Source organism: Beta vulgaris, chromosome 3, assembly GCF_026745355.1.
Source record: "Beta vulgaris subsp. vulgaris cultivar EL10 chromosome 3, EL10.2, whole genome shotgun sequence".
Classification (NCBI taxonomy): Eukaryota; Viridiplantae; Streptophyta; class Magnoliopsida; order Caryophyllales; family Amaranthaceae; genus Beta; species Beta vulgaris.
This window is the reverse complement of record NC_079204.1, coordinates 2,844,799-2,865,623: the sequence shown is the minus strand read 5'-3', so window position 1 is coordinate 2,865,623 and position 20,825 is coordinate 2,844,799. Positions and strand designations below refer to the sequence as shown.

Sequence of the window (20,825 nt, the reverse complement as noted above, 5' to 3'; positions counted from 1 at the left end):
GTTTCCTTGGCTTTGTCTTCTTTTCATTGTATTAGTATTAGGTTGTACTTTCAATTTTAATTAATGCAAATTAACTCGATGTCAAAAAAAAAAAAAAAAAAAAAAAAGAGAGATATGACTAGAGACTAGAATGAGCTTCAATCCCTCAGCTCCTAACTTGATATGCATATATTTTCACTAATAGGAGAAGATGAACAGGAAGATTTGATACCATTATTAAGAAGAATATTTATTGGAGCATATGAAGCAGAACATCACTTGTTTAAGGTCTTTAAGCACATGCTAAATTGCAGGGGATTCTTTATCATAAAAGTTAATATATAAGAATATTCTTTGTTTAATGGTCCTAAATTGCTTAAATTTAGAAAATGATGTTCATGATCGAGTTCAACTCGTTAACTTAAGGAAAATAATATATACGCTATGAGATATTTAGATATTTTTTACATTTGGGCCTTATTTATTAATTAAACAACAAAGATGGGATTTCTTAATATGACTTACTCTAACCAAAATTCGTTATTGGAGCCAAGTAGTATTTAAAGTATATATAGTCGTAATTATTGTTGGGACATGATTTATCTAGCCAAGCTCGAATTCAACTCTAACTCGAGTTATATAGGATCAAGTCGAGATGTAAAATATTTTAGAGTTTGAGATAAGTTCAGTTTTAAGAGTTAGAACTCACTAAAACTTTATTATCTATCTTCAATTCGGTCAGCATGTTAGAGTTCAGTTCGACTGGCTTCGTGGCCAACCCTATATCCAACTATTCAAACATAGCTAGTTAGCTATTATGAAGTGCAGCTCTAGCCTCTAGCAATAATTTTCCAAGAACTTGTCAGTGTAACTTATAAGAACATGCAACCAAGAACTTTATCTCTTCCTATCTATCAACTTGATTCTCAAATTTGAGTTTATGAAAAAATACATCGAGACGAATCCAACAACATATTACATTATAACGTTTGATTTTATCTAATTGTAAATAATGCATGGTCAAACCTCATAGATAAATAGTGGAATTTTCAAAATGTAGCGAGTAATTTGAAACGGAAGAAGTATATACTATTCAATACCACATACTAAATTGTAACAGATGGTAGTTCAGTTTTGTGAAGGACAAAAAGTCCGAGGGTTAGATTATTATTATCATTATCATGAACACTAATATGAGATCTCATGAAATTACACTAAACGTGGTTACTAACTTACTATACTACCCGTTATTGTCATTTGTCCACTATCATACAAGCCTGTAGGAATAGTGGACAATATATTTGAAGAAGAATTCATTGCCCCAAGAAAAAGAAAGAGATAAAAAGATGAAACTGAAACCAGCTGATATACAAAAAACTGTAGGAGATTTGTCATATAGATAGTAGTATATAATAATTAGCAAGCTAACTCTGATGCTCTAAAAACAAAAGGACAGCCTAAACACAAACCAGTCTAGAATCTGTACATCATTCCCCTCTTACCATATATAGATTGGCTAAGATATGAGGGACACTCATATATACAAAATTTTAGCTCGAGAGTATCGATACATTCCGAGCTATCCATAAGCCAATGCAAGCCATGAACAAGAAAACAACCATAACTACCTTAACCATATGCACCATCATAGACTTCTTGACAAAACTACACTTTTGATCAGGTCCGCCATCAGAGTTACCAGCACATTGCTTTTCAACAACTTTCTCGGACTCATTCCTTACCTCAGCAACCAACGGTTTAACCTCAGCTACTTTGAACTTATTACTTGATCGCTTCTGCAGGCGAATTCTTCTATGCGCAGTTCCCTGCTGTACAGATTTCGAGGCACCAAACCGAGATCTCTGTAGATGGGTTCTTATCTTGATCCCTGTTTCAACAACTTCACCATTATGACCAGCAGCATTTTCTCCAAGATCTGCCAGGGAGATGACATCCTCAGAAGGAGCAATGGTAGAAGACAAGTCAAATGCAGCTGGAGAACAACTTCTCTCAGTAACTGCAAATTCCAAGTGTTTTTCCTCATCATTGTTCACTTGTAAACGGACTCTTCTTGGTGCACTTCCCTGTTCTCCAAAGTTTGAGGACTGCATCTGCCTTCCACGCATGTGAGACCTTATAATGATTCCATTATTTCCAACAAACTGATTACCATCTTCAGCTTTCACACTAGGTATGTTCAAGAATCGATCCAGAGAAGCCTCAGAGAAGATATCATCATCATCAGCCAAAGTGTGTTGCTGTATAATTTCCTTGTTGCCCTTTGGATCATTACAATTCTTGTTGTTACCAGTTATGCAGCGAATGTATCCCACATCACCCTGTAAAATAAAATAAGATCATCAGCATATGAAAACTTCCATCCATCAACACCCACTTATAAATATTATTATGACATACGACCCAAGCAAAATGAACTTCTAGATGGTACTCGTCTCATAACCACTGGTACTGTATGCTTGGCAAGCATGCTACAACAGTAGCAATGGTCGCAGCCTAACCAAACACATGCAAATATATCAGTTAAACGATGAGCCAATTATAAGCAGCCCCTTAGTGCAACGAGGTTGGCCAGTCGCTCAACAGCAGATCATGGCAGAATTGGGAATTGACAAGCAATCAATCCATATAAATTGACTGGTATGGTTTCAGGAGGACCAGACCAGAAAAAATATATTGATAATAAATCAGATTGGATCCACAGACAAAATGGCCAAACCAGGTTTCTTTCAGGAATTCAGGCTACTGATTCCAAAGTTCTAATCAACAGGAGGAAATATATATATTAAGGATATAATAAAATCTCTATCATAGACCAATTCCTAAACCCACCAAGTTCTTTGTTTTCCTCTGTTTGGTATTTTCACTTAAAATATATTGTTCTCATCAACCCCCCCCCCCTTCTCTTCAAACTAACCTTCTACTCTATCTGATGGATACAAAATAAGACTAGTTGTCTACTACCTTTATTGTGTCGCTATATCATTCTTTAACTAACATCCGTTTATTAATTGAGTGAAACTGATCTAGGACCAGTTCCCATGACCAAGTTTATCACTGTTTTAATTAATAGAATGACCAGTAGCTAGTAAGGTCTTCCCTACCTGATACCGGACTACATCAACATCAGACCCACTACATGATCCACTCTCCTTCATATATGAATTCCTCCACATGTCACCTCCAATGCTTAAAGGCCCTTGACCAACAGCTTCCTCGTAGACGGGCATATCTGGATTAATAAGAACAGAATCAAGGAAGTCAGCAATGGGATCCCTTCCATTGTTGTCCTGAAAATGCAATTCACTACGACCATCACCAATGTCTGCAGGGAAAAGGTCATCCATGCCAACAGGTCCCTGGTTCAAAGGCATTGTCGGCCATTTGAAGTAACCCTCAGGAGGATCATAAAAGTAATTAGGTTCATTGACATGGGAATCCACCTGATAAGCAAAACAAGACAGCACATATTGGTAAAGAGTTAATCTCCATATTCTATGAAGGACGAATAGAATCAGATTTTAACAAGTGAGACTGATTAGTCTAAATCACCTCATGCATCATCTCTACATTTGCCTGAGTACGATCAGGATATAGAGCTTCAGATGTTGTGCTATCAGAAGTTTTGACTACGCAATTCTCGGATATCATTTGCTGCTCTACACTCTGTTCAACAGACAGAGGAGAAGCCTGAACAACTGCTGGCTCAGACTGAATGTCTTCCTGTGAAATAATAGTTGGATTAGGAGAACAAATGTTTGTTTCAACTTCTTCAGTGTGAGAACCATCATCATTATCATCTGGTTTCACATCATCAGCTTTGTTGAATAAGCGACAAAGTACAAACGCCCCCTGTGAGAAACAGATTATTAGAAAAATTACTAGAACAGGAACTTTAGATTGCAAGTTCTGAAGAGCTAAACACCAATGGTCACTAATCAGTAATCACTATCATTGGAAAAACACATCCTCAATTCCCCACAGAGAAGATCCATTTTCCTTCTGAATCCTACTTTCTGTACTAAATTATAAAAGCACCATGGATGTGGTATCAGCTTGCAAATCAACTCAAGTAAGCAGGGAAGAAGAACAATGAAGCAACAGAAAAGATAAACAACTTATACCAAAGCAAGCAATTGAAAAACTTTTTTTCACCAAAAGAAACATTCATTTTCTTATTTATATCAAATAAACTACTACTCGGTGTGTTGTCTTCAGTTGACATTCACTTATTTGAACATATTTGAAGTTAGCCCTAAAAATAACTTCTTTGAACTCAATGTAGTTGTGAATTGAACTACGGTAGCTCTTATTGGAACCGAAGTTAACTTTTCTGAACTTATTGGACCTAGTCTGAACTAAACTGAACATGTTACCCTTGAACTTAGCTAAACTAAACTGTTCTTTTCTTGATAATGTTGAAAATAAGAAGAGGAAAACAAAGCATAACCTGCTTATTAACCTTTCTATTCTTTCAGTTTATTATTTTGGAAAAAAAATCCTTCATAACCAATAACATGATGCAAAATTGCTATTATATACCAACAATACAAATTCAAGAAAGAAAATTCAGGGTGTAAATTCATGTTTCTCTAGTGCAAGATTCTCCCATGTACTATATGATAGGCATACTAAAAAAAACAGGAGGCAACAAAGTGCTTAACCTACTGCCATAAGTTGCCAATTGCTTAACCCTCCAACATGAACTATACAGGTCCAACCAGATGCACGCAGGCAAGCACGTGCACGCAGATGCACAAACTAGCATAATAACCCACACAACTCAAACAATACGCAAGATGCACAAAGGAAACCCCTGGATCAAAACACGTGCACCCACACAGGCAACAAAATTGCATAAACGACTCAAACAATACGCAATATGCACAAAGGCAACCCCATGGAGCTAAACAAGCACACATACACAAGCACAAACTAGCATAAACAAACCAAACAATAAGCAATATGCACAAAGGAAGCCCCCTCGAGCTAAAATCAATACGATAAAGAAGCGAATAATATGCGTGTAGCATGTGATATTGCAGATATACCTGCCCTGGGTGCGAGCCATCAAGCTCCTGAAGAGTAGTACGATACTCATGAATAACCCAATGGGTACGCTGCCCCTTGGGAGCTCGCCCCTTGTAAAATACAAGAGTCTTCTTCATACCAATCAAACCCATTTTCCTTGACTTGATGCTCCTGTCTTTACCAGTGGCCTTCCAGTATCCAGCTTCAGTAGCTCGATTCGACCTCTGACCATTGGGGTACTTCCGGTCACGAGGACAAAAGAAGAACCATTCATGATCCATCGATTTGATAAATGACAAACCTGAACAACAGCATCAACATAGAAACCACATCAACAAAATGCAACAATACTTACAACCTGTTAAGTACTAATTATCATTTCATTAAATGAAATCTCATATTCATGATCAACAAGTAGACATACAAACATCAAATATGCAGTTTCACCTATAATCTCCAAATCAATGCAACATCATCAACAAAAGGGCAAATTTCCAACAACTCAGACCTAGTCACCTTATTACAAAACCCTAAATCCCCCCATTTCACAAATTACCCCCAATTCCTAAAATGAAAAACCATACATCATTCAATCAAAAATCCCACATTAAATGATTAAATAAACAGATATACAATCAACCTTATTAATCACCCAATAAACCCAATTTCACATCAATCCCAAATAATCCCTAAATCAACAAAATTCACAACATTTCTTCATCACCAACCAAATCAAAACCCCCCACAAAACACATGAAAAAACATTAAGAAAGAGAAGAAACACATACAAATTACACTAATAACTTTTACCAGGAAGATCCCAGGGTTCAACCCTGCAAATATCAACTTCAGTGATACATGCAACTTCTTTATCTTTACCGTTGATCTTCAACCTAAGATAATGATCGATTAACTCCACATCTGTTGGCTTAAACCTAAACCCAAGTGGTAATCTTTCAAAAGGCATAGCTAAAGCCTCCATTTTTCCTGATTTTTCCACAGCTAAAGCCCCCATTTTTCCTGATTTTTCCACTAAAAAGCTTCAAACTTTACTAAATTTATCAACTAAAGATGATTATAAACCATGAAATTTTTCTGGGTTTTTCAGTTTTTGATGTTTTTATTTTATGGGTTCTTTTGGGTTTTTTTTACTGATTCAGTAGCAGAAAAATTCTGGGTATATCAAAGAAGCAGATATCTGAGTAAGAGAGAGAAATCAAGAGAGATTTTTTAGTTTTTGGAGAGTTTGCTTACACAGGTGAATAAAGAGAAAGCAAGAGAGAGAGTGGGTCAATTTATGGAGTTTTCATTTCATTTTCTCTCTCCTCCCAAATTCACACTCGTATATCCCGCGTTCTACAGTATCAACTCAGCCGCGTTAATCTTTATGTGAAATTCCAATTTTGCCCCTCAAAGATCCATATGTTTATGTGATTTATCATTTTTTCATTGTATAGAGTAAGGTTTTATGAAGGGTAATTTGGGGATTTAAAGAAGCGTTATGAGGAAGAATACGTTGGAGTCAGTTAACCAATGGTATGATGACATGTAGGACAAATGGTAAAAATTGGAAGAGTAGGGAGGTGGGACCCACTTGTTTTGTAAGAACTAAGAAGGAAAGTGTAACGAAATTTTAGAGGGAATTTTCTTGTTCATTTCTTATTAAAATAATAAAATAATTACTGTGGATTGGTGGGACCTTCCAAGAAAGGAGAATGGTGAGTGATGTGGATGTGACATTTATCCATCATTTTGATGGATTTTGATTCGGGCCCAAGGTATCCAAATTAGAGATCTTTAGCGCATTCGGGTTTTGGATTTTGGCCCATGAATCATAGGATACTATGCACATTGATGATCGGTGTCTTGTAAGGAGTTAGAATCGAACCCCTGTTACATGAGTGTAAGAACAATTTTACAAGGTTGCAAGTTCCATTTAAGCACAATCCAAAAATCACAATCGAAGCTATCAGTAAAAGCATACTTGCAAAATACAAAGCTACCAGATCAACTCAAAGAGAAGGCTGCATTCGTCTGCATACGGCAATGTCTGCATACGGCAAAACTTATCAAACACAAAGCGGCAAAACTTATCAAACGCAAAGCGGCAAAACTTATCAAATACATTTCATGAATCGAACCCATGTCACATGAGTGTAAGAACAATTTTACAAGTTACAAATTACAACCACTAGGTCGAGGAGTGATAAAATGCTTATAGTTAATGGGCAGCTTGTCCACTAACAAGGCTAATATTCAACATTTTTACATACACAAAAAGGGGGTGGTTTAACAAAAACATGGGTTTGAAACACACAAACATGGGTTGATACGACAATAACAAAAGAAAAAGAAAAAAATATTGCATTATATGGGAAGAGAGTATTTCATTTGTGGCTTGAAGTCAAATTATATTACTTCCTCCGTTTCAATTTAGTTGTGACACTTTTCATTTTAGGAAGTTTTGAATTAGTTGTTACACTTTATTCTGGGTAATAACTTCTCTTTATATCTCTCCTATCATATGAGACCCTTTTATTTTATTTCTTTATCTTTCTCCTCTATAAGAATTGCCTAAGAGTCCGTATTTTTAAAATGTCACAATTAAATTTAAACGGATGAAGTATATTATTCCATGAACCTATATCTATGTATTATTCTAATTTGTGTCTATTATTTCTAATAAGTCTAACCAATGATTAACGACACATGAGAAGTTGACAACTCATAGGCTACCCATAAGGCGAAAGTAAGGTCTTCTTTGGTGAAGAAAGGTTCCGGACAAAAATTAGAGGTTTAGATTCATATTAGAGGTTTTGACTAGTCAATATCTAATTTGAGTGTTTGTTAGAAAGGGGTTTCAATTAGTTGGTTGTGTTCAAAAAGCTCTTTTAGAAAAAGCTCAAGGGGAGGAGTTTTTTGACATTAGAAGTTTGGGAATGAGTGGGCCAATTACATTTATGTCTTAAGGTTGTTAAAAATTACATTTATAAACAATAAAAGGTATAACAATAGATTATGCACATATCCTTATTAGTTATTTTACACAATTATGTAACAATTAGATGTCAACTACTTACTACATACTTTTGTACAAACACCTAATACATCCAGTTAGTCAAATCAACTAATACAAGTAGTTATCAGCTAACAACTATCCATTAATTATCAAATATAGTCTAATTTTGGGAATTGAAGCATTAACCGAATACGGTTAATCCAATTACTGGTAATAACATGTTTCAACCTTCAACATAAAAAATGTCAATTTTTATGTAATTGTAGTAAATGAAGTACTTACTAATATTAAAGTATTAGTGTAGTGTGAACATGAACGTGGAAGAAAGCGAAAGCCGAAAAGGACAAGGCCACTAGGACTAACCATGCAATAGTCTCTACTCACTAGCTACCCTTTGATTAAAGAAAACAAAACAATAAAAGTACATATATTTAATAAATATATAGAAAGGATTTTTCTCAGGCAAGAATTTGACCACAACCATCATTATTCATTAGTAAGAAACTCGAGATATTTTTGTAGGAAAGTCATAGAAGGTAACCATGGAAAATATATTTGGTGCCAAAATTAACACTTTTATTATCTGTATACAATTATATATATTAGTTTGATTCCGAGATAGATAGAACACTTTTATTAACCTTTGTATTTTTTCTTAATTTTTTTTTAATGGTAAGGAAAAGACGCTTCACCAGACGAAAACCTTATAAGTGATGCTCCTTGGAAGTATACGGAAATGGTAATAGCTGTAAAATTCCCGCCCCAAAGTACCTCTTATGAAATTTGATCCATAAGCTCAAGGCTATGAGGTACAGATCAAACCACTACACCAAATAACTTGGTATATTATTTCTTTACTAGAACCACATTTTTTTATGATATATTATAAAAATATTATTACAAAAGATATTTTTAGCATAGTCTTAATACTCAATTTATATTTTTAAAACATCAACTTTGTTAGAATATTTTTTTTCCTAATTAAGTAACAAAGAATATGATGTGGATGATGAAAATTTTGAGTTGGCTAACATGCTATATATACTGATAATTTATAAGATTATATATTTTGGTAAGGAAAAAAAATATTAGACTGTCCTCCTCTGAAGGGGAATACCTCATGCGTTAGACACAGGAATAAGATGAAGGGAAAAATTATTACAATATGGAATTTCAAAACTAGAAGTAACTAATTAAATGTCCAACGTTGGCGATCCAATCTGTTGCTCGATTTGCTTCCCGCCGAATTTGAAATGAGTTGAACTTTGAAAGTAGGGTGTTGGAGTCTTCAATAATATTGGCTATTCTCCATGGGACTGGCAAGAGATTCTTGAGATTATTACAAGTGTATAGCTATTTCGAAATTGAACCATCATATCTATTATATATACTAAAAGAGAATACATGGTTCAGTTTTCCCCCCAAAACTATCCTAGGTGGCATGTCCTGATTAATTTAATTCCCGCCTAAATGTATTGATGATGTGGCATTTTAAAAAAAAAACTGAACTTCTTCTTCCTTGAAAAAAGAAATCAGACTCTTTTGTTTCCAATACAAATCATTTATGACTAGCCCTTTTTTTTTCAGTTTACCCAAAAAAATACTGAACTTGCTTCTTCCTTGAAAAAAGAAATCACTCTTTTGTTTCCAATACAAATTATTTATGACTAGCCCTTTTCTTTTCAGTTCCTTCATCTTCATAGCACATTTCTCTATCTTTTTTTTTATATATAATTATCACCCTTTCATTACTACTCAAAGCTTTGGATTTCTCTATCCTTCTTCATTCTCTATTACTCAAACTTGAAAGTTGAAACCTGATTTGGAGTTTGATTTGGGTAAGTTGTTAGACTCGATTTTGGGGTTGATTGGAGTGGATTGATAGGTTCGAGTTGGGGGTTGTTTTGGGTGGGTTACAAGTTCGATTTGGGGGTTTTATTTGGGTCTTTTGATCTGGGGTTTGATTTGGGTTTGATTTGGGTAAGTTGTTAGATTCGATTTTGGGGTTGATTGGAGAAGATTGATAGGTTCGAATTTGGGAATGAATTTGGTGAGTTGTTAGGTTCGAATTTGGGGATTGACTTGGGTAATGGTTGGGTTCGAATTTGGGATGAATTTGGTGATGGCGGTTAGTTGTCGGCGGTGGTGGATGGTTGGGCTGCAGTGGTCGTTGATGAATGACGGTGATGATGTTGTCGTCAATGGTGATGATAATGGTGATAGCAATAAAAAGAAGTTGATGACGATGATCTGATGATGAAGATGTTGATGATCTGATGATAAAGATGCTAATGATAATGAAGTTAATTTACAATATTGAAATTTTTTTTTTTGAGGGGAATTTACAATATTGATTAGTATAAGAGTATGGTTACTGATTAATTAAAAAATGAATTGAAATATATGCTAAGGTTACAATACTTTATGTCTTTATCTAAGATAAAATGACAAAATGTTGTGGCAATGCAATTTTTTTTAAAAAAATACGATATATGAAGTATGATAAGTTTTTTCAAATAAAATAAGTGTAGCTCATGAGGAGGTGTATATATGTAGGTACCTAAATTAAGCTATGTTACTGACACAAATATTGTTAAGCTAACTAATTAAATGTATTCAAATTTATTGTACTAATTAAAATTGGTATAAAATGATCAGAATTGATTTATATTGCAGTGTTCTAAAGTTAATAGTACCTTGAAATATTTAACTTTTTATTAAATTATTGCATAATTAATATTTAAATATATTTTTCAAAATCATGCATTGCACGAGTGTTTGATATAAAGCAACCTGTTAATTTAGGTTCCATGTTCACACTTCATCTGGTTTGTGTAATTCAAGTCGAGATTTGATATATTGCAAAGAGATTTTACTGTTAAAACAAATAAATACATATTAGACTCAATTATCATTGAGTTGGGTTAATTTTGGTTTTAGAAAGTTTTCTAGCATGTTTTAGTCTTGGACAAGTTGAGTATTTGGGCCATGTAATTATGTATGTGTAGGCCTCAACAACACCAACGAACTTTTGTTTGGGTGCAATTAATGATGCAAATTTTAATGGGTGCACCTTGCAGTAAAAACTTTAATGCGGGGTGTAAACAACGACATAGATGAGGTATAAAGTTTGAGATTGCCCAAGGAAATTATAGTGAACGTAATTACTATCATCTTAATTACTTATATAAAAGAAAACAAGTTCATATAATTTACCCCAAAATTAGACGAAATTTCATATACTTACAAGACTATCTGCTCTAATATAAAATTTTATGCTACATACCAACCATCATTGGCTTTGTGAGCTATTACCTCACCAACTGCCTAATACTCTGCTCACCTTTCTAATATTCAACTAAAAGGAAGAAATTAAAAGAAGGATCTTAATGCTGTTTCACAGCTCTGTCAAGGCTTTTTCTTTATGTCGAATAAGGACCCAATATCAAAGCTTTTCTAAAGAATGTCTACTCCTTTTCAAAATTCCCACGGCCTAATCATCTGCTTGCCACCCAGTTCTTTATTACGATTTCTTCAACCCTCATGAGCTATTTGTTTCTGTGTCTTCCTTCTTCGTTCTAGAGGAGGATCACATGCTCATTCCAGGAAAAAGGTGATTGGGGCGGGTTGCAAGCTACTAGACAAGGATGAGGCAGCTGCTCTCGAGAAACGATAAGCATGACATTCTTTCTTAACTTCCGTATTGATTAGTGCCCCTAACATTAAAGTTTTTACTATTAAATGGAGCTGTTAAAGTTTGTGTTGTTGGATGACAATAATTAATTACCTGATATAAAAGATTTCACTATTATTTCAATTAAACTAAAAGAAATTCATACAAAATTAATATTCAATTTTATCAACCGTGCATCGCACGGGTCTTATACTAGTACAATTATACAAGCAAACACAAAAAACGTTGAAGCAACAATTATTGAGATCTTAGAAAAACTAAATTGGCGGGTCCAAAGTATTAAAGTAAACCTAAAGTTGTAAGCTTTGGAAAGATTGATAACGTTGCATGAACTTTTCACTTTCTGGACGATTCTTATCGCAAATCTTATGCTCTAATTACTCTCAATCGTACGTTCAATTCATAACCCAAACTTTTATTACTTATTTGCTCTTTCTGCTTTTGGGTATTAAGATTGAAGCCAACTTCACTTTTTAGCTTTATTTGGTTGTATTAATAATAATAGTGGTGGTGTGTTTTTGGTACCAAAAGAATAATATCTAATAGGTACCCATATCTCAATCCTCCGTCTTTTAGGTTGAATGTTCAGTAGAATTGGGATTATGCTCCATTCCTTGATTCTTATTCAAGGAATAGGATTTAATTGAATATGGACTAGAGATAATCTATGTATAATTAGATTAGCCATACATGTAGGGGTATTTAGATTTTATGAAGTGTGTTTTTAGCCGGAAGTGCTTTTAGTAAGTTTTATTGAACGTGGTCAAACTTGAATTCGCTTTATGTTTAATTCTTATTGGACATGATCAGTGCTGAAATTTATTTAAATTCGTGAAAAAATGACAATTGTTTGACTAGTTTTTTTTTTACATGGGTCTGACACTAAACATGATATACATAAAACTCAGGGGTTAATCCTCAAGGCAAAGTTTTTTTTGCTCAAGTTAACACCCAAATAGATGAAATGGGAAGTACTAGAGATGACAAATATTATATTAAATATAAGGGCTTACAAATATTACACCAAAAATTAGGGCTTACAAATATTACATCAAAAATTAGGACTGACAAAAGTTGACTTGATAATATGTCGTTAACCTTACCCGAAATAAGCAGGTTAGATTCGAATTTCGCTCCAAATACAGTTAACTTTCTAATTAGTAAGGTGCATTAAAAGGCGTGCGAAAATAAGAAAGTGCATATACTAAAGTTCTAACCACTAAACTAAGTTGTATTTAGTGTTATTATCATAAAGTAATATATTAATAAATGAAATTTTTTCATACCCAGAGCCCGGGCATAATAACTAGTTTTAATCCAAAAACTGTGCCACGTGGCGCTTTTCCTAGGGGATTTTAATTCATGTAATCCATTTATAATAAAAAAATTAAGAAATTGCATAGTAAAGGGTTTGATCCGACTCATCCGAGACCTCGAGTACATATACTAAAGTTTTAACCACTAGGCTAAGTTGTATTTAGTGTTATTATCATAAAGTATTATATTAATAAATGAAATTTTTTCTTATCCGGGGATAACCCGGGCCTAATAACTAGTTATATTTATAAAATGTGAAATTTTACTTTTCTTTATATGATAATAATATTGAATTTATAAGTGTGCTGTGAAGAAAAACGTCCGTAGTTATACTTATCAATCTTTCATAAACTATTTTTCTTTATAAATCTTCTACAATTGAGTGGTACAAATTACAATGATACTCCATCACTGCTTTAGGTGTTCTTAATTGGAATCTTTCTAATAAATCAAACTAGAAGCATCTAAAGGGAATATCAAGGCAGTCTCATAAAATTAGGGGTCCTGTGCTAAAATAAATTATAAAGATTAAATTTTTTGGTGAATAGAAAGACGGAAGAGTTATAAATGGGGCATTCTGGAGAATAGGAGAAGAAGAAAAACACCAAATAGAAATTAATCTCTTTATATTTGTAATTAGATTTAGATTTTTTTTTTCTGGGGTGGACAACTAATAGAATTGGGCCCCATATATTTCGGGGGCCCTGTGCAGTTGCTCATCCTGCACATGGCCTTAGCCGCCTCTGGGGAATAGTAAATGACATTTAATATTGACATGACATGAAACTTTCTTTAGAAAATCACATATCTATCGAGTATACAAAATATGGAAACATTTACCCATGACTGCCAAACGGGTTTACATCCCGTCTTGTAGTTGGTTATAAATGATGGTAATGTAAGGGTCTGTTCTCCCCAGCTTATTTTCAGTTCAGTTCAATTCAGTTCAGTTCAGTTCAATTCAGTTTAGTTTAGTTCAGCTCTTGACAATACTTTTACTCTCACATATCACTATTCATTTCAGTTAAGTTCAGTTCAATTCAATTCAGTTCAAATCAATTCAGTTCAGTTCAGTTCAATTCAGTTCAGTCCAGCTGTTTTATGCCGAAGAGAACAAGCCCTAAATGAATTTATATGTAAATTTATGGAAAAATCATTTATATTTACATGATAATGCTAATTTATTTTGAAGTGTATTTTTTCTTAAATTTTCATTCTCATCCAATACCACCTTGTAGGTGAAATGAGAGGCAATGAAAACTACTTCCCCTTGGAGGAAAAAAACACAAGCTAAGGGGTTAGATTTCTTCCGCGTGGAGAAAATACAAACTTGGGAGTTGAAATTGATTCCCTATGCAAATTTTAATGGTGTTTTCCTTGTAACATTACACTTAAAATTCATTTCTATCCCCACCATTTGACATTTATTAACGATTACCAGACGGGCCGTTAATGTCATGTTTTGGAGGAAGGTGAGAATAGTGAATGTCAGGACATAAGTTCGAAAATGAACTACTATAGAATTCAGTCATTCACCACTCAATGAGGATTGCATTAAATTGGCGCAGTCTAGATACAAAAACTGGTATAAATTATACACACTAACTACAAAATCTCACAGTGACTGAACTGGATACACACATTTACAGTATACAACCTCATCCTTCTCCCCTTCTTCACCATACTTCATCATTCCCTGTCATACCTCATCTCTGTCCCCCCGGCCCGATCAGAAGCCGCTGAAGATAATTTGGTCTTAAAATTGCTCGTCCTCCCATAACTGAAGGTCGATTCATTCATAAAATGCAAAAAACATGATTATGTGCCCCTGATATGTTCATCCTCTGAACTAAAATTTCCATCAACAGAGGTCTATCATCTGGTGATTGTTGGATTACGATTTATAAACTTTCAAACCAAGAACATCCTCCTCTGCATATATCCACATTTCCTGTTTTCTGCTTATGCAATCTTATATATGCTGAAACCTCTTTTTGGCATCTGTTTTTATCAGAAAATCAGCTGAGAGCATGGCATTCGTACTGGTGAAAACACTACAGTAAGCCGAGCATGATCAGACAATGAGTAGTCTTCGGGCCACATCCCTTTCTCCACTTCAGTAGGGAAAAGAACAGCATTCTTCACACTGAAACCAATAGCTTGCTGCATGCCTGGCACCATATCATGGACATCGTTGTCATGCACACTTCCATCATCCGTGTCTTCTAAATTCCAAATTCTTTGCTGCAAAGACAAGATATGAGATTTATCAAGATCAGATCAGGTTCTTGTTTTTTGGGAACACCACTAGGTCCATCATACCGAGTACATGCAGCTTAACACAATAGGAAATATGATGCTTTATTACCTGAAATTCACTAAAATCGAGAACTCCATTTCCATCAATATCTGCCTGAACCCATAAGTCTTTCATTTCTTCCTCGCTCAGTCCATAACAGTGACCAGCTAAATTTAGCTGCAAAACAGAAAGATCGGTTAGAAATTTTTAAGAGAAGAAAAATCTTAAACTTGATGTAGAAGCCTATCATTACCTGTCTAAGTGCTTCACAAAAACCTGAATAAATTATAAAATCGCCCCCACTATGAGCCTTTAGAAAAGCAAATGCATCAGTTTCTGTCAATGAAGCTCTTCTTAGTAGTGTCTGCAAAGAAACAAATCAGTTAGATACATAACTGAAAAGAGAAACCTTATTATCCATGGTTCAAAGAAACTTAATGTACTACTTCTGATTGGTCAAAACAAAATGCTCGTCTTATATATATTCATTGCTCAGTTAGTTAAGCAGAACAGTAACAACTAAAATCACTGCAAAATGCAATGAATTCAATAGATCAGAGCACTAGTTCACAATCTTTTGTGATCACTGTTATCAACTGATTATCATGGTCTCTGAGTTAAAACTCTGAAACAATTATCAAATCAGAATTACATCATTTTACAATCAAAGAAAACCAAAACATCTAATCTTTTCCCAATCTCTATATTTTAAAAAATCATGGCCCTTGGAGATAAAATATTAGCAAATACGGCCCATTTGTGATGAACTATTAGATGGTAGTAATATGAAGTTTTATGGTTGTACTATAAGAGGTTCTAGTGGAACAGGTTGGTCACGATGAGCATATGGTAGTACTACTATAAAGTGTTGTACTAGTACCTATACTGCCATATGATATAATGGTAAAGAATTATCAACGTGCCTTTCTTAAAAGACTCGGAAAATACATATTTGGCCAATACCTGTTATAGGTTTATCATGAGTTCTGAAACAGATGTTTGTTAAGATGAATATCATGGTTTTCCATCTCCAGCAGGTGGTACTAGGAAGTGTTCTGGTAGAACTAGAAAGCTTTTCAGGTAGTACTAGAAAGTGTTGTACTAGGACCTATACTGCCACATACTATAATGAAACAGAATTATCAACTTGCCCTTGTTAAATGACTCAGAAAACACATAGTTGGCAAATACCTGTTCTAGGTTTATCATGACCCCTGAAACAGATGTTCTTTAAGATGAATATCATGGTTTCCATCTCCAGATGATAAGTTCAGGACTTTATATAGAGATGTTCATAGTAATAAATTTCATGGTTTCTATCTCTAGCACTATTAGTTAGGGTATTCTTAGGTTGTACAAAAAAACCATACATCCAATCTTCTCCAATGAGTTCACTCTACTACGGTCTACTTTACTAACTTTTCCTAACAGAATATACAAGGGAACATGAAGGAAGATATAGACATACATGCTGCATTTAACATCTGAACTGCAAGGTCAGAAATGAAGTAGGCTTCCTACCTTAAACATGCTAAATACCGTCTCATTCCAGCTTGTTTTGAGAAGCTTCCGATATCTGTTTGGGTTGAGAAGCCAAATGAAATCAACCCCGCAGATGTTTCCTCGGTGATTGCGGTGGCTAACCCACTGTGTGAAACAAAAGAAGAAGAAAAAATATCAGCCAGACCTGCATATGCAGAGAAGACAGAACAATTCTTAATATTAACTTGGGGCGACTATCACCTTATGAGCATCAGCATCTGTGTACTGGTGGGCAGTGTCATATGATGAGACAAACCCTTGAGATCTTAGAAACTTGTAAACATGTCCGCGTTTGCTGCCATTCCAATCACTGCAGCAAAAATGATTCAACATTTAATAATGTACCATACAACTGCAAATACGTAGTTACAAAATGAACATGTGCGAGAAACCTACCCACAAAGTAGGATAGGCATGGGATTCAGCTTAAATTCTTTCTGATAAGATTCCACATTTTGTAGGATCTCATAAACCTGAATAGTACAAACATTTATAGGTAAGAAGCATGTAAAAGGAAAGAAACAACTACACCAACATTTGGAATTCCACATACTTGGTGCAATCTCACTAGGCAGAGACTTGAATCATGAGGAAATAACAAGTGGGTGTTTACTATGAGTATCTCTTGTCGAACATTTGTACTTCGATTTAGAAAGAAGGGGTTAACTAATTCAACATGTAGTAACTGAGCAACACGGTCTCCAATATCATTGAGCAGCAAATCTCGGTGATTAATAACCCTGAAATAATCTCGGTGTACGGCTGTCAGGAGACCTACATGTTCCAAGAAAAGCACCTCAGACAAGAGAAAGAAACCCAAAATATTTTTTAGCAGCACCATAAGTACACACACTACAGAAAAATTGTTAAATTTACTAGTTGTATTGACATAATATCTTATTGCAACGGATGACAATACTTTAGCTGGACAATACTTTAAACTACTGATGTATGGAATTCAATATCCAAATTATGGCAACTAATTTCCTTTTATTATAGGGAACACCACATGGATGTGACGTTGCAAACCTCACCAAACAACAGAATAGCGCAATATCCCTCCTTTCTTTATCCCACCAAATACCAACTCCTTTGTATATACCTCTCTAATTCCCCAACAGCAACTATTGGAGAGAACATTAGGACAGACGGTTGAGAATCTAATGAAATGATCCAAGTAGAATTGCAAAAAAGAAAAATTCATCCACATCATTAGAACAATACAATTTAAGAGCATAAACTAATCTATACTTAAATATCTAGCTAATCTTGACACTCAATATGTAACTAGAATTGAGCAATGGCCTACCGTCTCCACGATTGTTGGTTCGTGCAAGCTGGAAATTGATGTAACCAGCGTCACCAAGCCTCTTTTCATACATACTGACGAGTTCTTCATTTCCGACCCAGAACTCCTGAACATAACATCAAAAACACATGTATTAACACCCAATAACAAATTGCAACACAACATAAAGAGTAACATACTATTGAACAAGCCAAATAAAGGGCATGAAAATGCAGAGGAAAGGCAATGCCAACCTGAAGACAAATGATGGTAGATCTTTCACGCAACAACCAATCCAATATTCTTTGGTTTCTAGCTAGCCAATATGCCCTGTAATCGCTTTCACGACCGGCCTCATTCTGTTTCTTACCAAAAAACGCGAAAAACCACAATCAGCCAACAAGGAACCAAAAACCCAATTGAGTATGTAATTACAATCAATGAACATTGGATCATAATGCTAACAAACCTCATCACTAAGCCTTTTGTAAATTGGAGCAAGGATATTGAAGGTAGTACAAGTAATACATTGATCTGTAATCGATGAAGCAATAGCATATCTCCCAATCCTTGAAATCCTTCCTTTCAACATACCTTTTCTTCTTACCATTCCTTTTTCAATTTCCTTTTCTTCTTCTACCCTTACTTCCAGCGCAACAACTTAACAAAATTCAATGCTCCTTTCCTATGATTTCCAATAAAACCAATCACACACATATATGTATATTAGTTTTAATAATTGAAAAATGCACCCAAATTCAACTGTAACAAATAAAATAATCAACAAAAAAAAAGGGGAGGAGGGAACAAACACCTTAAAACATGGGTTTTAAAAGCCATAAGTAATCAATCCAATTCCATTGAATGACAAACATACCCAGAAACAAAATATTAAAATCTTTACAAAAAAACTTGAAAAACAAGCCAGAAAATGTCACTAAAAAATCACCCCAATGCCAGAAAAAGTTATTCAATTACAAATCCCAAAGCGACCCAGAAACAAACACCTTATGTGCATTCCAGAAACTTAAAAAAAACGGCAAAAAAACCTTAAAAAAATCCAAATTTAATAAACCCATTTCGAAGAAAATGACCCTCATCCTATAAACAACATTAAATCTCAAAAGATTAGCCTTTTCCTTTACCTAAAGGGTTCTTCAAACTGCAAGCAACCGTCTTTTTTTGGTTACAGTAAAAAAAATGCAGATTTTTTCTCTGGGTTTTTAGTATTATTCTCTTGATTCTTAGAGAATTGCTTAAAAATAGGAAATTGAGGAACTTTATCGAGATTTCAGAGAAATATACAGATTATAGAGAGAAAATTTTTGCCGGCTTCGTTTAAACTGTTTATATTTAGAAAGAAATAGTTGAGGAGAGAGAAAGAGAGAGATGAAAGGGCGTAATTAACAGAATTACCGGTACCGACACACCCTTCAAAGCTTCTATAAATTGTTCTCTTGTTTTTAAGATAAGAACTAACTAATGAAGTGAAGTCTTCTTAGTTCTTCATAACATGAAATTTGATTGATTGAAGAATAAATTCTATCACTACTTGAATAGTGAACCTATATTTGTAACAACTAAAGGGTAAGAGAATTAAGTATATATGCCTTTTGGCTTTTTTGTGTGTAAATGAATGGTCCATGTTCTTTGGACATTGATGAATGTTTTTATATTTATGTTCTTTGTTTTTCCCTCCATTAATCATATATATGTGACATTGTTTAAGTTATGGTCTTTGGCTCTCTGTCGAAAAAATAGTAGAATATTAAAGGAATGGTACCGAAACTTGGAGATTATTACATCTATTCAATAAGCTGATTATAACTAAAAAAACTGTAATTAATGTTGGATTAGATCGTTTTACTGTCTCTTAAATTCTTTAAGGACATAACTACATTTATCTGTTGCCTACTGGCTAGATTACTCACTCCTAATAGATCATTAAAAAATAATTATTAATGTTTAGTTTGATTTCACCATGCATTAAATTCTATTAGTAGTGAGTAAATTACGCAGTGGTTTAACTAAGTTTTATCCAACAAATTTTATCCTAGAAATTAAATTAAATACTTGTGCAAGAATAAATGTTTATTAGCTTGATTGGTAATTGTGGGGTTAATACCCATTACTTGAGATTGAATTTGTTTGCGCCACAACCCTGAAAAGCCACATGTCAAATTTCATAATAGCGGAACAGTATCCCCATTTATGTATTTTCTTCACGAAATTTCACTAACAATTGATATCAATGTGGTAAAAGAACGATAATGATCAATTAAAATGGGGATGAAGACAAAGATAGGTTTGGAGAATTGGAGGTGGACAAACATAGCATAGACATTAGCATGTGAAAAAATATGTTGTTAAGAGACTGTGACCCACATGTAGTTGGAACTAGTTATCTCGCAATAAAAAATAGAGAGAGAATGACAACATAGAAGATTGGTGGGCTATTTTACCTATTAATTGGTTCTAAGATGAAATCCTACTAAGCTTGTATATGGTCAAACTCTCTTTCAGTGTGAGTTTGTGTTAGACTTACTAAAGTTTATAATATATTTATAGTTTACTTGATTACTTTTCAAGTAAAGAGGCATCACTTTTAAATCTTTGTATTAAATGGTTCATTTTCACT

General features: G+C 34.2%; 2 protein-coding genes across 6 annotated transcripts; both read right to left on the bottom strand.

Moving 5' to 3' along the window:
- Positions 1-1,347: 1,347 nt before the first annotated feature.
- LOC104888129 (protein NTM1-like 9) lies at positions 1,348-6,343 on the bottom strand. Of its 3 annotated transcripts, XM_010673001.4 has the most exons (6): positions 5,839-6,343; positions 5,049-5,329; positions 3,550-3,849; positions 3,317-3,440; positions 3,102-3,229; positions 1,348-2,318 (listed from the first exon to the last, which is right to left on the bottom strand). In XM_010673001.4, exons 1-6 carry the CDS (start codon positions 6,041-6,043, stop codon positions 1,530-1,532), a joined length of 1,827 nt encoding a protein of 608 aa, XP_010671303.2. In that variant the 5' UTR covers positions 6,044-6,343; the 3' UTR covers positions 1,348-1,529. The 3 variants fall into 3 exon arrangements, with proteins under 3 accessions (XP_010671303.2, XP_010671302.2, XP_048496793.1); XM_010673000.4 differs by having other exon boundaries at positions 3,102-3,440; XM_048640836.2 differs by having other exon boundaries at positions 3,102-3,440; positions 5,817-5,955.
- An 8,215-nt stretch (positions 6,344-14,558) lies between these two features.
- LOC104888128 (uncharacterized calcium-binding protein At1g02270) lies at positions 14,559-19,842 on the bottom strand. 3 transcript variants are annotated; one of them, XM_010672999.4, is made up of 11 exons: positions 19,333-19,842; positions 18,657-18,872; positions 18,442-18,546; positions 18,209-18,314; positions 17,453-17,673; positions 17,296-17,372; positions 17,101-17,209; positions 16,879-17,004; positions 15,611-15,721; positions 15,427-15,534; positions 14,559-15,302 (listed from the first exon to the last, which is right to left on the bottom strand). In XM_010672999.4, the coding sequence occupies exons 2-11, from the start codon at positions 18,795-18,797 to the stop codon at positions 15,069-15,071; spliced, it is 1,338 nt and encodes a 445-aa protein (XP_010671301.2). In that variant the 5' UTR covers positions 18,798-18,872; positions 19,333-19,842; the 3' UTR covers positions 14,559-15,068. The 3 variants fall into 3 exon arrangements, with proteins under 3 accessions (XP_010671301.2, XP_010671299.2, XP_010671300.2); XM_010672997.4 differs by having other exon boundaries at positions 18,442-18,552; positions 19,333-19,841; XM_010672998.4 differs by having other exon boundaries at positions 18,442-18,552; positions 19,604-19,841.
- Between the last annotated feature and the right edge of the window lie 983 nt (positions 19,843-20,825).